Below are 17236 nucleotides of genomic sequence, written 5' to 3' on the forward strand. Positions count from 1 at the left end.
TACATCATGCCAAGGTGAACAATGCAGCACCTGGTCTCTGCGTCCCAAGGCCTGCATCACCAGACCATACATCAAGTGCATGGATACACCTTCTGTGTACAGAGATATGACCTGTCCCTTATGCACTTCATCAGAGCTCAGCTCTAGGAGCTGCAAATGTCAGTAGTGACACACCTGCTTGCTTCAGGGAGAGAAATTCCACAGAGATTTATCGGAGTGGGAAAACTAAGAACATTTTAAAATAAATAACGACACGGGTTTTTGTAACAGCACCTTTATGGGACACAAGGTTAGCTTTAAACAAGTGCCAGGTTACATTAACTTTCAGTCCTCTACATAAAGCAATCTGGGGTTTAATCCATCCTGATGAAACTTGCAACATTTATAGGCACAATACTTGGGCTATATCCACAGTAAAAAAAAAAGAGGGTTTCCATTACAGTGCTGGGAGTGGTTAACAAAGTTACCATATTATATTCTTTTCTAGAGAATAATAATCCTTCCCTACTGTGTCCCATTGTTACTTGGATTTCAGAATACAAGCAGTGCAATGCTAGTTAAGTTGGAAATTAGGATAACATTAGCTAAAGACCAAATCATCTTCATAGTTACAGACAACTTTGAATATATATTTTGTATGTGAAATTATATTAATTTTTATCAGTAACAATTCCATTTCTATACACAACAAACAGAATTCCTTGCCAGTAGAGGACTGCACTGTGCATGGCTAGTCAGCCTTGAAGAGAAAGTCTGGACCTCAGGCATATCCAGCTACTTGGATCAACACCAATCCCTCCAGATCCAGCAGCTTTGGTTTCATGGACGGAAACTTTGGCCTATTGTTCAAAGGTACTGGCCAGCAACGAACGAGCAGGACTGGACTCCTTAAAAATAAAGCAAAGTGTGGCATGTGCATACAGTCAGTGCCTTGATCCTTAAAAGCAGCTCTACAAGCAACTTCACCTTAAAAAGGGGCAGTGCTTAAGTTACAAAAGATTTTGTTTATGATGACTGAAGAAACGGCTCTGCTTCAGGAATTCAAAAGATGGATCAGATTAAGTAGTAGATTTATTAATTTGCTGTGATTTACAACAGGGTGACAACGTCTGAAACAAGGAGACACCAAAACAGGTCTAGCCAGGAGGTTTATGGCTTCTGAGTCAAATTCATTGACCAGTGTCAAGACATTGGGGCAACTGAAGATTAGCAGACAAAAGATAAGCGAAGGCCGGGTGCTGCACTGGTGTTTTGGAGAAAGTATTCCAAAGTGTCTTCTCTTACAGCAATTTCCTTTTCTCAAACTCCTGCAAAGAGCACACAGATGTTACCAGCAGGAAAAACAGAAAATGCTTCTATTACACTTCTACTTCAAATTACTTTGTATGTATCTAAGAAAATCTGATGTTAAGAATTAAAAATTGGTATTAAAAATTAAAATATAAAAAGCATAAAGTGTGCAAGTTGAGGGGAAAGGAAACTGAGCATTCTCCCACCTCACATTAACAAGCCAGCTCTGGAAAGCCAGACTATAATCACTGCCAGACTGCAATGCTGTCAAGAACACCCTTGCTCCCAGCACAATGGGCTTGAAAAACATAAATCTGCATCAGAACTGCAGGAGAGTCCTTACAGGAAAGGACTCAAGCCAGGGAAGCAACAAAATCAAGATTTTCATTTCAGTAAAGAAAAAGCACAACAAAAGAAGGCAAGAATCCCACAGCAGCCTGTGGAGATGCTGTACTATACAGTCACCACAGGAAACAAAAAATACCTAACAGAGCTGAATTATGCATCTCCTCTAGCTGCGTCCCTTTTTTGGATATGAATTAAGTAAAATGCAAATAATCCCATTCCACACCTCAATTTTTCAGCAGCATATATTCAACCATAACTCTGAATTATATGCCAAGGTTCTCCTTCCTAAAATACCCTATTTAGAAATAATGTTCTCATATTTTACATTAATTCAGGCTCTTTGCATCCAGAAAACAATTTCAACAAGTAGCTACGCTTGAAAGCAGAATGTAATCTCTTCTCTGTTTTGCTACATTTACTCTTCTATAAAACAATATTCAATAAGACTGTGTGCACATATCTTTTATGTAGTAATTTCAGCTTGTCCAGCCAATAGAGTTCTTATGTTTAAGCAACATAAGTAGCAGAGTGTCTGGGTAAGAGATGGACTCCCAGCTCATTTTCCCTCAAAAGTGGCTTCTTGCTCTAGATGAGCCAATGCCTGAGGAACCAACCTTGTAGATGGTGCTGCCCAGCTGAGCAGGGGACATGCTGACCACAACCCCTGCACTCTGGAGGGCTGCAATCTTCTCCTTGGCTCCCCCCTTTCCCCCAGCAATGATGGCTCCAGCATGGCCCATCCGCCTGCCTGGAGGAGCTGTCAGGCCAGCTATGAAGGACACCACTGGCTTGGCATTGGGGCCCTGGAAGAGATAATTGTGTTATGTGTGAGGAGGGTGAGAGGAAAAGCAGCTCCATGTAGCAAATTGCTCATTTTCTTCATCTTTATTTTGTTCATTTTTTATTTAAATGGTTCATTTTTTATTTTAATATTAACTCGCCAGGCAAATTTATAAAACAGCTCACACAGCACAAAGAAGTGTGGAGTACTTCCTCTCCTGATAATCATCATAAACCAGAAACAAAAAAACTTTAAATCTATCTACAGACCCATGCATACTACAAAAAAAAAAAAATCACTAAAAATATTGTTACAGGAATAAAATTCTAAAGTTGACAATGCTCTCCACTTCACAGAGCACGGCTGGAAAGACCTCTAAGATCACTGAGTCCAACCTCGACAACACTCTTAATTTCAACTCTTTTTCTTTAAAAACTCCATGACTGTTTATGGTTTTTGTAAACAGAGATGAGAGTGAAATGAATTTTCCTTGATGTGGCAAAAGAAGCTGGCTAACTATGGAAGTGTCTGGAAGCAAGGTGTTTTAAGACTTACGGCATTATTTTCTTTCAAAAATGCTGCTGCATCTTCTTCAGCATTTCCTCCAATCTCCCCAATCAATATGATTCCCTCAGTACGGGGATCCTTCAGGAAGACATCAAGGCAGTCAATAAAATTAGTTCCATTGAAGGGATCACCTCCAATACCTACAAAAAATATTAAAACCACAAAAGAAGAGTAACTCAGGATAAAGATATTGCACTTACAACAGAAGTTCATAAGTAAATTTCAGCATGAGGAGTACTCCCAAAGGTTCATAAGACAGGCAGCTCTGAAGGTTCTACCCAAGTCAGAGCATGTCAAATTTCTGCTCCAAATACCTCCCCCACAATTCACAGAAAACTTTGATATCTGAGTGTTCACCTTTCAAACCATAAACAAAATGTTATGAACACAGAAGGACCAAGATGCCAGCTCCAGAATTTTGGTGTATGAAAACTGAATTTACTTAACACACCAAATTAAATGCCCAAGAATGCCCTAATCCTTTATAACTGAACTTCTTGGGACAGTCTGACATCATATTTGCTGGCACTTCTCTGTTCAAAACTGATTTTAAGGCTTTTATTAACCTGATGTGGAAATGATAACAGAGAAGAGCTGTACTCTTCACAGCACATAGGAATCCCACTTGTCAACACAACTGCCATTCAGCAAATTCTACACTTGCAAAAAGGAATTATTTTGAATTTACACTTGTGAAGAAAAAGCAGATTAGTCTAGGTCCAAGAGGCTGATTCTGAGGGAACCTACCAACACAAAAAGACTGCCCCAACCCAACTTGTGTTGTCTGATGAACAGCTTCGTATGTCAGGGTTCCAGATCTTGACACAATACCTTGAGGAAAGAAAAGAAGATAAACTTACCACTAACACAGCACAAAAGAATTCTGCATTAATCACATCCCCAATATGGTCAGGCACACATCAGAGATCTTCCAAAACAGAAAAATGCTGCACAAATGCAAGTTATCACTATTAAGGAATTTGTTACTGCTCTACAGAACACATCTGGCATTTACATTACAGTATCACAAGAGACCACAACCCCAGTCTTAAATTCAGGATGGAAGGAAGCACAGAGCTTAGAGCAGGGGCAGAATATTTGCATGGCTTTTTGTTCATTTTTTCAAGTTGAGACTTCTGTTAACACTACAAAAGGAAAGGTTTTCAGGAAAAGCAGGCACCATCTTCCATCTACTGCAAGCTATATAACAAGGTATATAACACATACATTGCATGAACAGAGGAGAAAATACACCACTAGACTAAGAACCTTAGTTTTATCAACTATTTATACTGTTGGCCTGCTCAGATGTGTTCTAGCACAGTGTTTTTTCCTTGCTGTGTTTGAAAAGGCCTCCCTGTTTACCACTAAGATCAGATTGCCTCAGAGCAGCTACTGATGAAAGTCCAAAGACTGTGGCTATTTTTATGCCTTGCATCACAGTATATTCAGATGATTATTGGATGCCTCACAGTAATAGAAAGCTGGAGAGCACATCACCAAAGGTCACACGTTAGATGAAACTGGGAGGGTGGCAAATCCACATTTTTATTCTTTGATTCTTGGCTCACCATTAAAAACATTTCCAGCAATGGCACAGCTACTGGATTCAAGATGTTAAATATTCTTTTGCACTTGATGCGCCTTGCATTCAGAAACTCATAACTTGTGGCTGCAACACATTTCCTGTATATATTTAGAAAACCAGAACAGAAATTTGGTTCAGAAGGGAGCTCAGAGCAACACTGGTTGATGTTCCCTTTTACAGTCATCAAGCAATGTCTCAGTGATTTTTATAAAGGGCATAATTGCAGCTATTTGATTTTTCAATTCCAGGTTTATGGGTACTTGTAAAAGCTGGAGGTGGAACATGAGTGCTAACACATCTTCCAGCATTCCTTAGGTGCAGTCTAGTCTCAAGCCAGAAGCGGTCACATAGCAAAGGGAGCTCCTCATGCTAAAAAAATGCACGGAGTCCCTGTAATTCAACAGCACTGAACAGGCTTTTCCACAATAAACACATTTTCCATCAAAAAAAAAAAAAGGTAATGCTGCAAAGGGTACTGCTGTGCTCAAGTGAAACTGGTTACCTTGCTGACAGGCAACAGGAGCATGTGCTGTTTACAGCAGTATTTCTGAAGCTCTACGTAACTACAAATGGACATTTCAGAAGAAATTTCTCTACAGCTCCTGAGCTGCATTATTTGAAAATTAAAAAATCAAGTTGTTATTTCTATAGTTTACAACAAGGAGTGACAGAAGTCAGGACATGAGAGTAGCATGTAACAGGGTGTGTAACTCATTACACACAGGGGGTGTGACCAACACTGATTATGAACAAGTCACTGCCTTCCTGCTCTTTACTACACTGCCTGAAAATTGGGAGTATTTGTCACTTCCACTTGTATGGTTTCATAGCTAAATTATATTATAAACTTATCTGTAGTCTCTTCTCTTTGCTGCAGTACTGAGATCACTAGAAGAGTAGAATTCCAGCCCCAAGCAGCCAAGCTGTTGTAAGGAATAGTGTTGGAGAGCTTAGTGCTCTCAAATCCCAAGAAAAATGGAAGTTTCCTCAAGGCTCTCCTTTGAAGATACCAAATCAATCATATTACCTACGGGAATTCCCAACTGCTTTGCCTCCACCACCAGCACCAAGTAAGTGTACCATGGAAAAATTCCAGATTTGGGCCTTCAGGATTGATAATGCTAAAATTCATGTACAAACTGAGGACAGACAAGCTGTCCCACAGTGTTATCAACTCTCTCCAGGGCAGGATGTGCCATGCCTCACAAGGAAGAACTAGAGCACCAAACTTTTGGTTTAGATGACGCATAAATATGCAAAAACTCACCAATTCTTCCTTTCTTGTGAATGTGACCAGGCATGATACCAATTTTACATTCTCCAGGCTAAGGAAAGAGTGGGAGAAGTCAGATGGAACATTCCAACCACCACTAGGAACAGTTCAGCCTTGGAGCAAAGGCAGAGGTCACTTACATTGATGACTCCGGGGCAGTTGGGGCCCACCAGCCGGGTCTTGTTCTGCCGCAGCAGCCGGTGCTTGACCCGCACCATGTCCTGCTGGGGGATGCCCTCGGTGATGCAAACCACCAGGGGCATCTCTGCATCGATGGCCTCGTTGATGGCAGCAGCAGCAAACGGGGGAGGGACGTAGATGACAGTAGCTGAAGCACCCGTTTGTTCTTTGGCCTGCAACAGACACGGAAAAAACCACACGGTGCGTTTAGTGGGGCTGAAGAGAATGTTTGACAACAAGTCATTTAAAATACATCCGTTCTCAGGCATGAATTAAGGATCTGTATTAATCTACTATAATCTAAGCAAGTGTTAAATTCCCTGAAAATGGGGCACAACCAGGGAACTGAGACCTGACCACTGTCTGGAAAGGATCTGCCCCGTGATCACCATCATAAATACTCTTACATAACAGATTGCTAAAAATTCATCATGCACAGCAGAATCAATCAGAAACTAGCTGCATTCATAAAGCAAGTGTACCCAGACTCTGTGAACTTCACAGTGGAAGCCAAAGTGGTGCCTGACCACCCTGAATGCTCCCTCTTTTACAAGGCTTCTGTTTCACTCTGTGCCCAGTGACATCCTCAGCTCAAATATTTGTCTCTCCAGTGTGAGTAATGACATAAGGAGCCCTCCAGCTTTAAACTTTGTGCCCTCCAGTCACTGCTGCAAATTACCTCCTTCACAGAATTAAACACAGGCAGACCTAGATGAGTTTTTCCCCCTTTCCCTGGAGAAATTCCTCCAACTAGATTGGTGCCATACTCCAATGCCTGCTGGCTGTGAAAGGTGCCCTTTGAGAGAGAAAATAAGTAAAGTTAGAAGGCATGTAATAGCAAATAAACTTAACCAAAAAGTTTGTTGTTATTTATAATTCTGAAGGCAATTTATGTTACTGAAATTTGCAATAAGAAGGGAAGTTTTCACTACACATATATACATATCTATACTCAGATATTTTGGTGAGTGCATCCCCATGTTTTAAATGCATTTGGAATATGCTAATATGCTCTTTTTTTTTTCAATCATAGCACTAGTTTCATGCTCAAGGGTCTTCTGTTGTGTGCTGCTAACACACCTGCAGACACAGCAGACACAGTTTCTCTCCCACATCAAGTTTGGCAGGTGACAACCACTACAGTGAAATAGAAGGAACTGGCATGCTCATCCATGACTAGCTGATAGTTTTACAAAAGCCTGTAAATGTGTAAAAGAGTGAATCTGAGAAAATAATTAAATATCCTGAAATAAAAACAGAAATTTAATTCATAGCCATTGATATTGAACTGCATTTGTGGAAAAAGCACTTTGAAAATGGGCAGGTTTTTGCAGTTTTTTTGCAAATAGCCTTTTACAGAGAAACCCTTTCAGCTGTATACAATATGAAAAACAAAAATGAAAAGCATTGCAATAGTGATGACTCAAAACCAATTTTCAACCTTGTGTACAAGTATTTGGGCCAAAGAATGTAAACTACAGCGCTGAAGGGACCCTCCTGGTGAAGAAGTCCAGCTTCCTATCAACACAGACAAAGGCAGTATATAATCTATTTCATACATAACTACATTTTCTGAGCAATTAACTTTCTGACTGAAAGACTGATAGAAAAAATGAGTTAGAAACATACCTGTTTGCCCGTAAAACCCTGACAGATAACCTTTGTGTTTTTGTTGACATACAGATTTTTTCTGGATGCTGTGTAGGAGCAGTGTCGGACTCCATTCTGTTGAACTGGAGAGAGAAGAGAGCACAAACCATTAATTCACTCCTCTGGTACACTCTGAGACAAAAAATTTCCTACCAAGTGCATACCAATCAACACTTGTATCAAAAAATTATGAGCAGCTCATGTTTTTAAAAGCAGCTCTGGAGCCTCATTCAGTTCTTGTCATGCCAAGATATGAAACACCTGTAGCTCACCCTATTATGCCAATTACTCAATTTACCAGAAATTAGGAGAGGTTTCTCATATTGAGTACTCAATATCAGGATTCCTCCTGACAGACAGAAACAACTTCTTAAGCACTGCTTTCATTTGCAAACAAACACGTTTTTATCTTCTCAGATATTCTGCAAAGTGACAAAGCAGAACTAAAATCCTGATAAAATCCTGAGGCTGTTACAACACTGGTATTATGTGACACCTCCTGTGAACAGAGCACAGTCCAGAGCAGACAACAAAAGATACTGAGGAGCTTGAGGATCCCTCAGCCCAGGAAAAACCTGATGCTATGTAAGACAGCAAGAGATCTTTTTCCAATAGATTCCTAGCTGTGGTATCACTGCTGGACATGCATTTGGGCTTGAGAGGAAACACAGCTCCCCACATACTCCACGAGAGTGATTTTCAATTTAGTTCTCAAAACTCTGGTGCTGGGAGAAGAAAACAACACAACACAATTGTAGAAAAAGAGCACAGTATGTGCTGGCAACAAGAGTCACAGGGAATGACTGCATCTGTGCTGAAGGGAAAAGAATGATGACAGCAAGTGCACAGAATGTTACACAGAAGAAAGCTTGAGATGACAAGAGAGGGCTTCTGGTATAAATAGGATGCACACCCATATTTATTGCCATATGCTTTTTCAAACACCAGAGTTTTGAGGGGATCAGAACCAATTTATTCCCTGCAAGTGTTTTGACATAAAAACCTTAATTTATACATAGAGTGACCCTGGGAAGGCACAATCCTAATACTAGATCTCCAATATATACACTAATAAGCTACTATTTACCCCTTTAGCTCTTTTAAAACTTTAGCAACTAGGACTTAAGGAAGTAAATAGTGCAGCTGAAATATAACAGATCATGAATCACAGTCCCCAGACTGTTCCATATACATATTCAGGCACAACTGAACAAGGGAATATAATTTCCTTTTTCTCTTTTTAGGAAGGAAGTAAAAGCTTTTAAGGAGAAAGAAATTAAAAAGTATCTTTATGATAACACACAGAATTTGTTAAGATGCATAATTATATTATTATAATAACAGAATTTCCACCAGTTAGTAAATCTGCAGAAACTTTTTAAGATACACATACACACACATTTCCATCACAGAGCTTCACAGCTCTCTCTTGCCAACTAAAGTGTAGTGCTACACTGCTTTTATGCTTCAGTTGTATTCAAAGGAGTGAACAGAAAAACCAAACCATGCCAGAAGCAGCCTACACACATCAGTGCTACTGCTAAACCTGAAGTCCTTACTGTGTTCTGAGACAGTGCTGGCAAACCCAGGGTTTAACTCCAGCCACCTCCTGCTGTCCTCTAAGGAGCTGCAGCAAATCCTCAGCTTCACACAGACACAGAGTAAAACTCCACACAGAAAGGTACAGACTAGGATGCAGGAAACTTTTAAGGAAAGTGGCAACAGTGCACTTCAGCTTAGTGACCTGCAGGGCTTTAACCTAAATCACCACAAATACTGCTGCAGAACTTTTTATGCCAGGAAATACAAAGCAGCAACGGACAAAATCCATGTGAAATCCTTAAGAAAAGCCATAGAAAAACCCCAATTGTATCCTGGGCTGCATCGAAAGCAGCATGGGCAGGGTGAGGGAGGGGATTCTGCCCTTCTGCCCCATTCAGGTGCACCTGCAAAGCTGTGCCCAGCTCTGGGGCCCAGCACAGGAAGGACCTGGAGCTGCTGGAGTGAATCCAGAGGACAGGAAGTTGATGATAGGGATGGAGCTATGAGGATGCTATGAGGAAAGGCTGAGAGAATTGGGATTGCTTGGCCTAGCAAAGAGAAGCCTTTTGGGTGACTCAATTCCCTTCAGTATCTGAAGGGAACTTGGAGGAAAGATGGAATAACATTATTGACAAGGGCAGGTAATAACAGGATATGGGGGAATGGCTTCCAAGTGAAAAAGAGCATATTTAAATTGCGTATTAGGGAAAAAAAACGTACTGTGAAGGTGGTGAGACCCTGGCACAGGTTGTTCAGAGCTGTGGCTGCCCCATCCCTGGAGTGTTTCAGGCCAGGCTGGAGGGGGCTTGGAGCAACCTGGTCTAGTGGAAGGTGTCTCTGCCCATGGCAGGGGCTTGGAACAAGATGATCTTTAAGGTCACCTTCTGACCCAAAGCATTTTGTGATTCTATGATTTTATGAAAATATGTCTAAGGCTGAGACTTAATGAACAAGGCTGCCAGGCTGGCTGTGGGAGGGGAGAGAAGCCACTGCTACAGAAGACAGCACAGGATGATCTTTGTCCTAGGCTGAGGGCTTGGTCTTCTTAGGCAGGGCTGCAAGGCCCTGCACCTGAATCAACTCAAAGGCACATTTGGTGAAAAGCAGCCTGCCTCAGCAAAGGAGAGGCAAAACAAAACCAGGAGCAGCTGGCATGCTGGTCAGGAGAGCACGGAATTGATCTACCTGAGCCCAGCCACTCAGGCAGTCCCTCACTGTCAGGAGATGTGCCTGGGTGACACCCAACCCTGAGGCCAGCAGAGGATAATTCCCCTCGAGAAGGAGCTCTCACAGTCCTTACCACCAGCGAGGCCTTGGGGAGAACACTCCAGGCTTCCAGGAGAACGGCAATGACTGACTGAAAATGGGCCTGCAAGGGGAAAGAACAAACAGGCAACACAAACTGATTCACATCTAAAGTTTTACAGAGCCTGTGCCCAACCACTGACAAATCCACCTGCAAAGTAAGAGAGGGATGCTTGCTAGCCACCTCTGTCACTGAGCAATTTCAGTACTCTGGAAAAATAAAAATCATAGAACGGGTCAGGCTGGAAGGGATGACAGTGGGTCAGCTGGTCCAACCTCCTGCTCAAGCAGGGTCATCCTACAGCACATTGCACAGGACTGTGTCCAGATGGTTCCTGAATATCTCCAGTGAGGGAGACTCCAGTGCCTTCCTGTTGCTGACAAACTCACAAATAATCACATTTCACTACACCTCACAGCAATTGTACACTCCCAGTTCAACTGTTCATTCCAGATCTATTTTCAGATAACACTGCACAAAAAAGTTTTTGAAAGCTTAAGTTTGCCAATCCTCCATTTTCAGAAGACAGCATTAATACATTTTTCAAGGATAAAAAGCTTTTGAGCATTTTCCAAACTATCAAAAAAAAAGAAAAAATTTAGGCACTGATATCTAAACAGCAGCTTAAAATTTAAGCTTTGTATGGATTTACCCTTGAAAACCATGTGCTTCTTACATTACTGTATGGCCTTTCTTCAGAGAAAATACAGCTGGTTCAAAAATCCTGGCTATAGATTTGAGCCCTTTGCTGTCTCCAGAGGCAGGCAGCTTAGCATGGGCAAATGTCTGAAGAGCAATATATTTTTGAAGGGATTTATGAAAAAAAAAACCTAAAAATCACCTTGAAGTCTCTGGGCTGGATGAGTCTGAGTTTCTGGGGATTTTCAAATGGCTTGATACAGTTCTGTACTTGTGTTCCTGGCCCCACCTGCAGCAGCAAGGTTTGCCCCAGTTATCAGCAGAGGGGGAGCAGCAGGGCCATGGGTCAGGATGAGGTTCTGCTCCACGTGGCACAAATAGCAAGCCCTGGGTGCAAGCAGCTGGCAATTTCAATAGTTAAGACAGATACAAGATGAGAAGGAAACAGGTGGAAGGAAAGTGGAAATGGCATGCCCAAGTTCACAGCAGGTATGAGTCAGAAATAGAAGCCAAGTCTCAACTTCCACCCAGGACCTGCTTCACAACTTCCAAACCAGTCCAGACAATTGATTTTACGACAAAAAAACAATCTGTCTGCTTAGGTGTAAATGCATGCTGCTTCATGAAGACTGGAGGGAAAAAAATAATTTAAAAAAAAATACTCTTCAGCTGAGAACCAGCAAGGCCAAACCCATGGTGATGCTATTTTAATGCTCACATGTGAATTACAGACCAAGTTACAAAGGTGAAGGCTCCAGATGAAGTCCTAGAGCATAAGGACAAGTCTTATCAAATCCATCTCTTCCCAAAAGCACAAGGAAAATATTACATTTTGTCAAGTCAGAGCTCTAACATAATATTACTATGTCCAACAAAGGCCTGTAACAGACCTTTAACAAAGTGTATTAAAAATAAAATAAGAGACTGGACAATCTTTCCAGACACAATGTTCATTTCTGCCCCGCCCCTGTTCAGTTTGTGGCTTAAAAATAAAGTTACACAAATAACAAGATGATTTGTTCTGGCTTTTCTTCTTAAAGTACTTTAACTTCTACTTAGTTAAAAAGTGAGATGTACTGTGTCAAGAGCCTACTTTGGTCCACTGTATAGGAAAACCAGCAGTTATGAAAAGTGCTCAAGTACCCAACCCCTGCTGTCTCAGGGGAGATTTGAAAAGCAGTATCTAAATATAGCAGTGGGGCATAAGCCTGTATATGGAACACCAGCTGTTTTAGAGGCAAGAAACCTTATTAGAAACTAAGGGGCAGTTACTCCAGCACCACACACTGCTGCTGGTTCCTCTGGCATTTCCAGGCAACGAGGCCCCAGCCAAGAGTAGAACTCATTGCAGTACAAATAACTGGAAAATCCACCTCATTTACCTCTTAGGAAAAAAAAATCTCACAATCCCAAGGCTCGAGCAGGACTTAAAGCTCATTTGTGCATTATAATTAACAAACCTTTCTAGAAAAATACCCTATTATTTATCATGGAGTCCAAACAGGAATTTACATGTTAAAAAGAAAATGGATCAATTTACAAGGTATGTTAAAGCACAGAGGGTATTTAAATACCATTTACACTGAGCTTTCAGGCCCTCTTTGAGCAGCAACACCTCTCAGGCACAAATCTAATTTAAAACAATGCAACTCAAGCTGCATTTCATGGAATCACAGTATGGTTTGGGTTGGAAGGGACCTTTAGAGGTAATCTAGTCCAAGCCCTTCTCTGTTTGGGTTGTGCAAACCAGATGACAGCACACATACTAAAGGCTGAATCTCTTCTTCATCCAAACTATACAAAGCTCAAAACTTACTATTTTCAGGGCTTCTTGTAGGATTTCCTATGGACACAAATCCAATCAAAGTGTCTCCTTCTTAACCATATTTATCCCAAACCAAAAAAATAAGGAAACTTGGAAGCTGAGATACCAACTGAGGCTGCTCATAAAACAAGCCCAGTATAAAAGCAACGTGAAACAGCAGATTCCTCTCCACAGTGACCTGAGCTGACACCTACATTGCCAGAAGACTGAAATTCTTCCTCTACTGCTCCTTGAAATACCCACAGAACTTGGAGATGAAGGAAGATATTCCCTTTCTTTTCTATTACCTATTTAAGGGAAGAAGAACAAGTGAAATTCTTCCTCTATTTCTCCTTGAAATAGCCACAGAACTTGGAGATGATGGAAGATACTCCTTTTCTTTTCTATAACCTATGCAAGGAAAGAAGAAAGCCTTAGAAATCATAGGAGCTCCAGTGTAAGTGGGGGAAATGGAGGCCAGTGCAGGGGAAGCTCAGGGGTATGAGGAGTGCTACTTAAAATGCCGTGTCTTTTTTCCACACACACATCCCAAACCCCCCCTCTTTACTTCCCATCAGTTATGGGCCTTCAGCTTGCTGCTCAGAGCTCCTTTCAATGTTTTCTATGTGTTTAATTTACATTTTTATGACCATCTCCTTTCTCCTTCCTCTGCCAACCAATGCAAGGCCTGAGGAAGCCACAAGAACAGTTCTGGGGAGCTCCTGACAGTGCAGAGGAGCATAAACCCATCCCCAGAACTCACCCCTGAAGTTATCAGCTACATTAGCAGAAGATGCTCCTTGACGACAAAGAAGTTTTTATGCTATTGAGGGATTGTTCAAAATATCCTTTTTTTAAGAGGATGATGCACTCCAGGATTCCTGTTTATCAGTCCCCAGGTTCTCTTCTCTCACCATTCCCTTGCCAAATTCCTGTTAATTATGGAAACCCAGATCTGTGACCATGAGTTGAGGAATTAAGTAAATTAATCAGGCTGTGAAGGGCAGATGGAATGCCTCCACTACATCCATCACATTAAAACAAATCTATAACTAGTGGGAAATGACCTTCAGAAAAATTTCAGTTCTTTCAACACATCTCTCTTTCCTAATCCAAGTCTCTCCTTGGTACAAATCCACTGCTTCCTGCAAGCCAGCAAGCTGCTCTTCCACAGGTATCCTCCACCAAGAATCTCAGCAGGTAAAGGTTTGTGAGCTTTCCTCCCTCCACACTGTTGACATAAAAACAATTAAGGAATTCTTCCGTTTGGGTTGTTATTTCTGCAGCAATCCTTCGCTAAGATTACTCACATAATTACTGTAATCTTTTAATCTAAGAGCTCTCCAAAGCCTTCTAACACATCCAGGACAATGGAACCCCTAATCCTGACTCTTCAGTCAGTTGAAATGCCTACAAAAACTCTTCAAGAGTATGGGCAAGCACAGGTTTCTCCTGATTCTGTCCATACACCAGCACTGCTCTGAGGTGACCTTTGAACAGCACTCACCATTCATGGACAGATTTCATACTCCATTTCCACAACTTCCTGATCTCAACCTTAGGGATACACACCCTGCATGTTTCCTTCAGCACTGCACCAACAAAAACAAGGTTTGCATCTCTTCTGCAACAGAACACACTGGACACTCATGATTTCAGATCACTCAGAGAAGCAGATGTTAATTGTTAGTGAAAATGTATGTACAAAGCCCAGGTTTAAGGTTTCAGCAGTCTTTAAAGAGTAAGGAGTATCAAACCAAAGATTTTCAATGAAGGACTATTTCATCTTGCAGGAGTTTCTGTAAAAGACTTCATGAACAGCTGCATAAAGACACTTCTTGAGCCACTTAGATTTCTTCCTCCTTTCTACCCCTCAAATTAATTTTGATAACTATTCCCTGAATCTCTTACTGCTATTTGTAAAGGGAATAATGTGGGGTTTTTACACATAAAACTGCACCCAAGAGTAGCTTTGTTCCGAGTATAAATTAAACTAAACTGGAAGGTACTACATTCCCATCTGTTCCTCTCCATCAGAACCAATCCTTATTCGGCCCAGGGGAGCCAATTCAAAAAGCTGAAGTGGCAGAAATTAACAGCATAAATTGTTTTCTGATCCTGCTTGTGGAGAACAAGAGGCAGGAATTGATACCTACCTGGAGAGTAGGTGTACCACAGGAGCTACTCACACCAGCCTGTGGTTGTGAGATCACGTTACCTGACCTGCAAGTCACCATCCCACCAGGACAAAAACACTTTGTGTGCAGTCCAGTGAGGTGGGTTTAAGTTTGTTCATTCATTTTCAGCTACAAGAACCACGTTAATGCACAATTTTCTCTGTTTACATTCCTAGTAACTTTTCTTGTGTCTGGGCATACCCACACTGATCTCACAGAGTGGTTTGGGTTGGAAGGGACCTTAAAGACCATCTCATTCCAACCTCTCGCCATGGGCAGGGACACCTTCCACTACACCAGACTGCTCCAAGCCCCATCAACCTGGCCTTTAACTTGTTCAGGGATGGGGCAGGCACAGCTTCTTTGGGAAACCTGTTCCAGTTTCCCCACTGTAAAGCATTTCTTCCTAATATCCAATTTAAACTTCCCCTCTTTCACTTTGAAGCTACTACCCTCGTTCTATCACTACCAGTCTCCGCTTCAAGAGGATATAGCCAAAAAAAGCACACTGGAAAGAAAAAAAAAAAAAAAAAAAAAAAAAGAAAAGAAAAAAGAGGGAGAAAAGCACTTTATTTTTCATTGTGGTGTTCAGAACAACACATATTAAATGTTTCGAGCAGAAGTACTAGTCTCAGACTGCTCGTGCTCTCCAAAAAGGGAACTCTACAATCTTATTCTTGGCACGAGAAAGAACTTTACCAGGCTGTGCTGAAACCACAGGGTAATCTCCAGAGGCCCTCCAGAGGCCTGCAGCCCTCGCAGTGACCAGCCCCAACTCCACGGGCCCCCTCCGGCCCTCGCCCTTCGGAGTCTTTGCGGGGCTGCAAGGCCGAGAAAACTCCCCGTGCCCCACACGTGCGGCCGCCCACCCTCCAGGGACAACTTCCCATTACATTCACACACAGCTCCCTCGCAGCCAGCCCCGGGCAGAGCGATCCCGCCCCGCTCCGAACGCCCAGCGGTGCCCGGAGCAGCGCCGGGACCCCCGGGCCCAGCCCGAGTCCCGCCCGCTGCCCGCGGGCCGCGCTCCGCCGTGACCTTGCCCGGCCCCTGCCCTGCCCGGCCCGGCCGAGCCCCGGCGCTGCCCGCAGCCCCCGCGGCGGGGCCGGGAGGGCTCGTCCCGGTACTCACGGCGGAGGAAGCGGCCGAGCAGGCGGGCGGCGGCGGGGCTGCAGCGAGACATGGTCCCGTCCGCAATGACGGCGGCGGCGGCCCCGAGCTCGGCCCGCCCCGGCGGCGGAAGCGGCGCCGCGGGGCCCGCTGGGTGTTGTAGGCACGGGAGGCTGAGGGGGGAAAGGGTCCGAACCGCGCGGTCCGTCCTCAAACACCGCCGGGGACGGCGGCTGCGAGGAGCTGTGCACGCCCTCGTGTTGCCCTTGTTATAAATGAAAATTTGTCCAGCCAAATTAAAATAAAAATTAAAATATTTATTTGTAATCAAATTCTATCTAGTCAGCCACAAGGAAAGAACAGTGCCGAGCCCGGGGTGGGCACCGGGTGTGCAACAAGGAGTCAGCCTCAGCAGAGGTTTTCCTCTATGCCCACACCTCCATCCTGGCACAAGCAGTTTTTATAGGGAAAATTCCGCCTGAGGCCAAGATTTCGCAGTCAGTCTTTTCTTCCATTCAGAGTCCATAGGTTAATAAGATTTTCTTTTATGGTGATGAAGAAAAGCAGTTCAGTGTCTGGAGTTGTTGAATCCCTTGATGAAATTTACAGGAATGCTGCATTCACATGTGTCTGCCCGAGGATTTCCATGATAGGATTTCCATGAGATCCATCTCGGGTCATTCACACGATGATCAGCACCGGGTCCAGTATCTCTCCAGACATAACCCATCTCCCAGCCAAGCCACATCCTCTTACTTGTAAATCAGGTTTCAACATACACCAGGTTTCACCTTCGAGAGTGGGGGGGGACTCCTAATACAAACGTGTGTACTCTAACAAATATTCAATATCACATATATCATATTAGAAATGACGTGAAATATGTCTACTACATGACACCCTGATTCTTAAGATTTTCTAAAGCCTTCTGAGTTTACATTCTTGTAGAGAACTTTCTCGCACAACTTTCTGTAAACAATC

At 42.8% G+C, this 17236-nt stretch overlaps 1 protein-coding gene across 2 annotated transcripts; it reads right to left on the minus strand.

Annotated features, from left to right (window-relative positions):
* Positions 1 to 258: 258 nt before the first annotated feature.
* Positions 259 to 16428, minus strand: SUCLG1 (succinate-CoA ligase GDP/ADP-forming subunit alpha). 2 transcript variants are annotated; one of them, XM_030270491.4, is made up of 10 exons: positions 16277 to 16382; positions 10520 to 10588; positions 7657 to 7760; positions 6707 to 6823; positions 5988 to 6200; positions 5842 to 5899; positions 3734 to 3817; positions 2975 to 3126; positions 2253 to 2441; positions 259 to 1307 (listed from the first exon to the last, which is right to left on the minus strand). In XM_030270491.4, the coding sequence occupies exons 1-10, from the start codon at positions 16326 to 16328 to the stop codon at positions 1281 to 1283; spliced, it is 1065 nt and encodes a 354-aa protein (XP_030126351.4). In that variant the 5' UTR covers positions 16329 to 16382; the 3' UTR covers positions 259 to 1280. The 2 variants fall into 2 exon arrangements, with proteins under 2 accessions (XP_030126351.4, XP_030126352.1); XM_030270492.4 differs by lacking the exon at positions 10520 to 10588 and having other exon boundaries at positions 16277 to 16428.
* Positions 16429 to 17236: the final 808 nt, after the last annotated feature.

This window comes from Taeniopygia guttata, chromosome 4 (assembly GCF_048771995.1).
Source record: "Taeniopygia guttata chromosome 4, bTaeGut7.mat, whole genome shotgun sequence".
Classification (NCBI taxonomy): domain Eukaryota; kingdom Metazoa; phylum Chordata; class Aves; order Passeriformes; family Estrildidae; genus Taeniopygia; species Taeniopygia guttata.

Excerpts from the sequence above, each read along its gene's own strand:
- SUCLG1 (XM_030270491.4), bottom strand. The coding sequence starts at position 16,328 with ATGTCTCGCTGCAGCCCCGCCGCCGCCCGCCTGCTCGGCCGCTTCCTC. Across the intron at positions 6,824-7,656 it reads AGGGTTTTACGGGCAAACAG|GGCACCTTTCACAGCCAGCA; the intron begins GTATGTTTCTAA and ends TCTCTCTCAAAG. Across the intron at positions 6,201-6,706 it reads TGTTTAATTCTGTGAAGGAG|GCCAAAGAACAAACGGGTGC; the intron begins GTAATTTGCAGC and ends TGTCTGTTGCAG.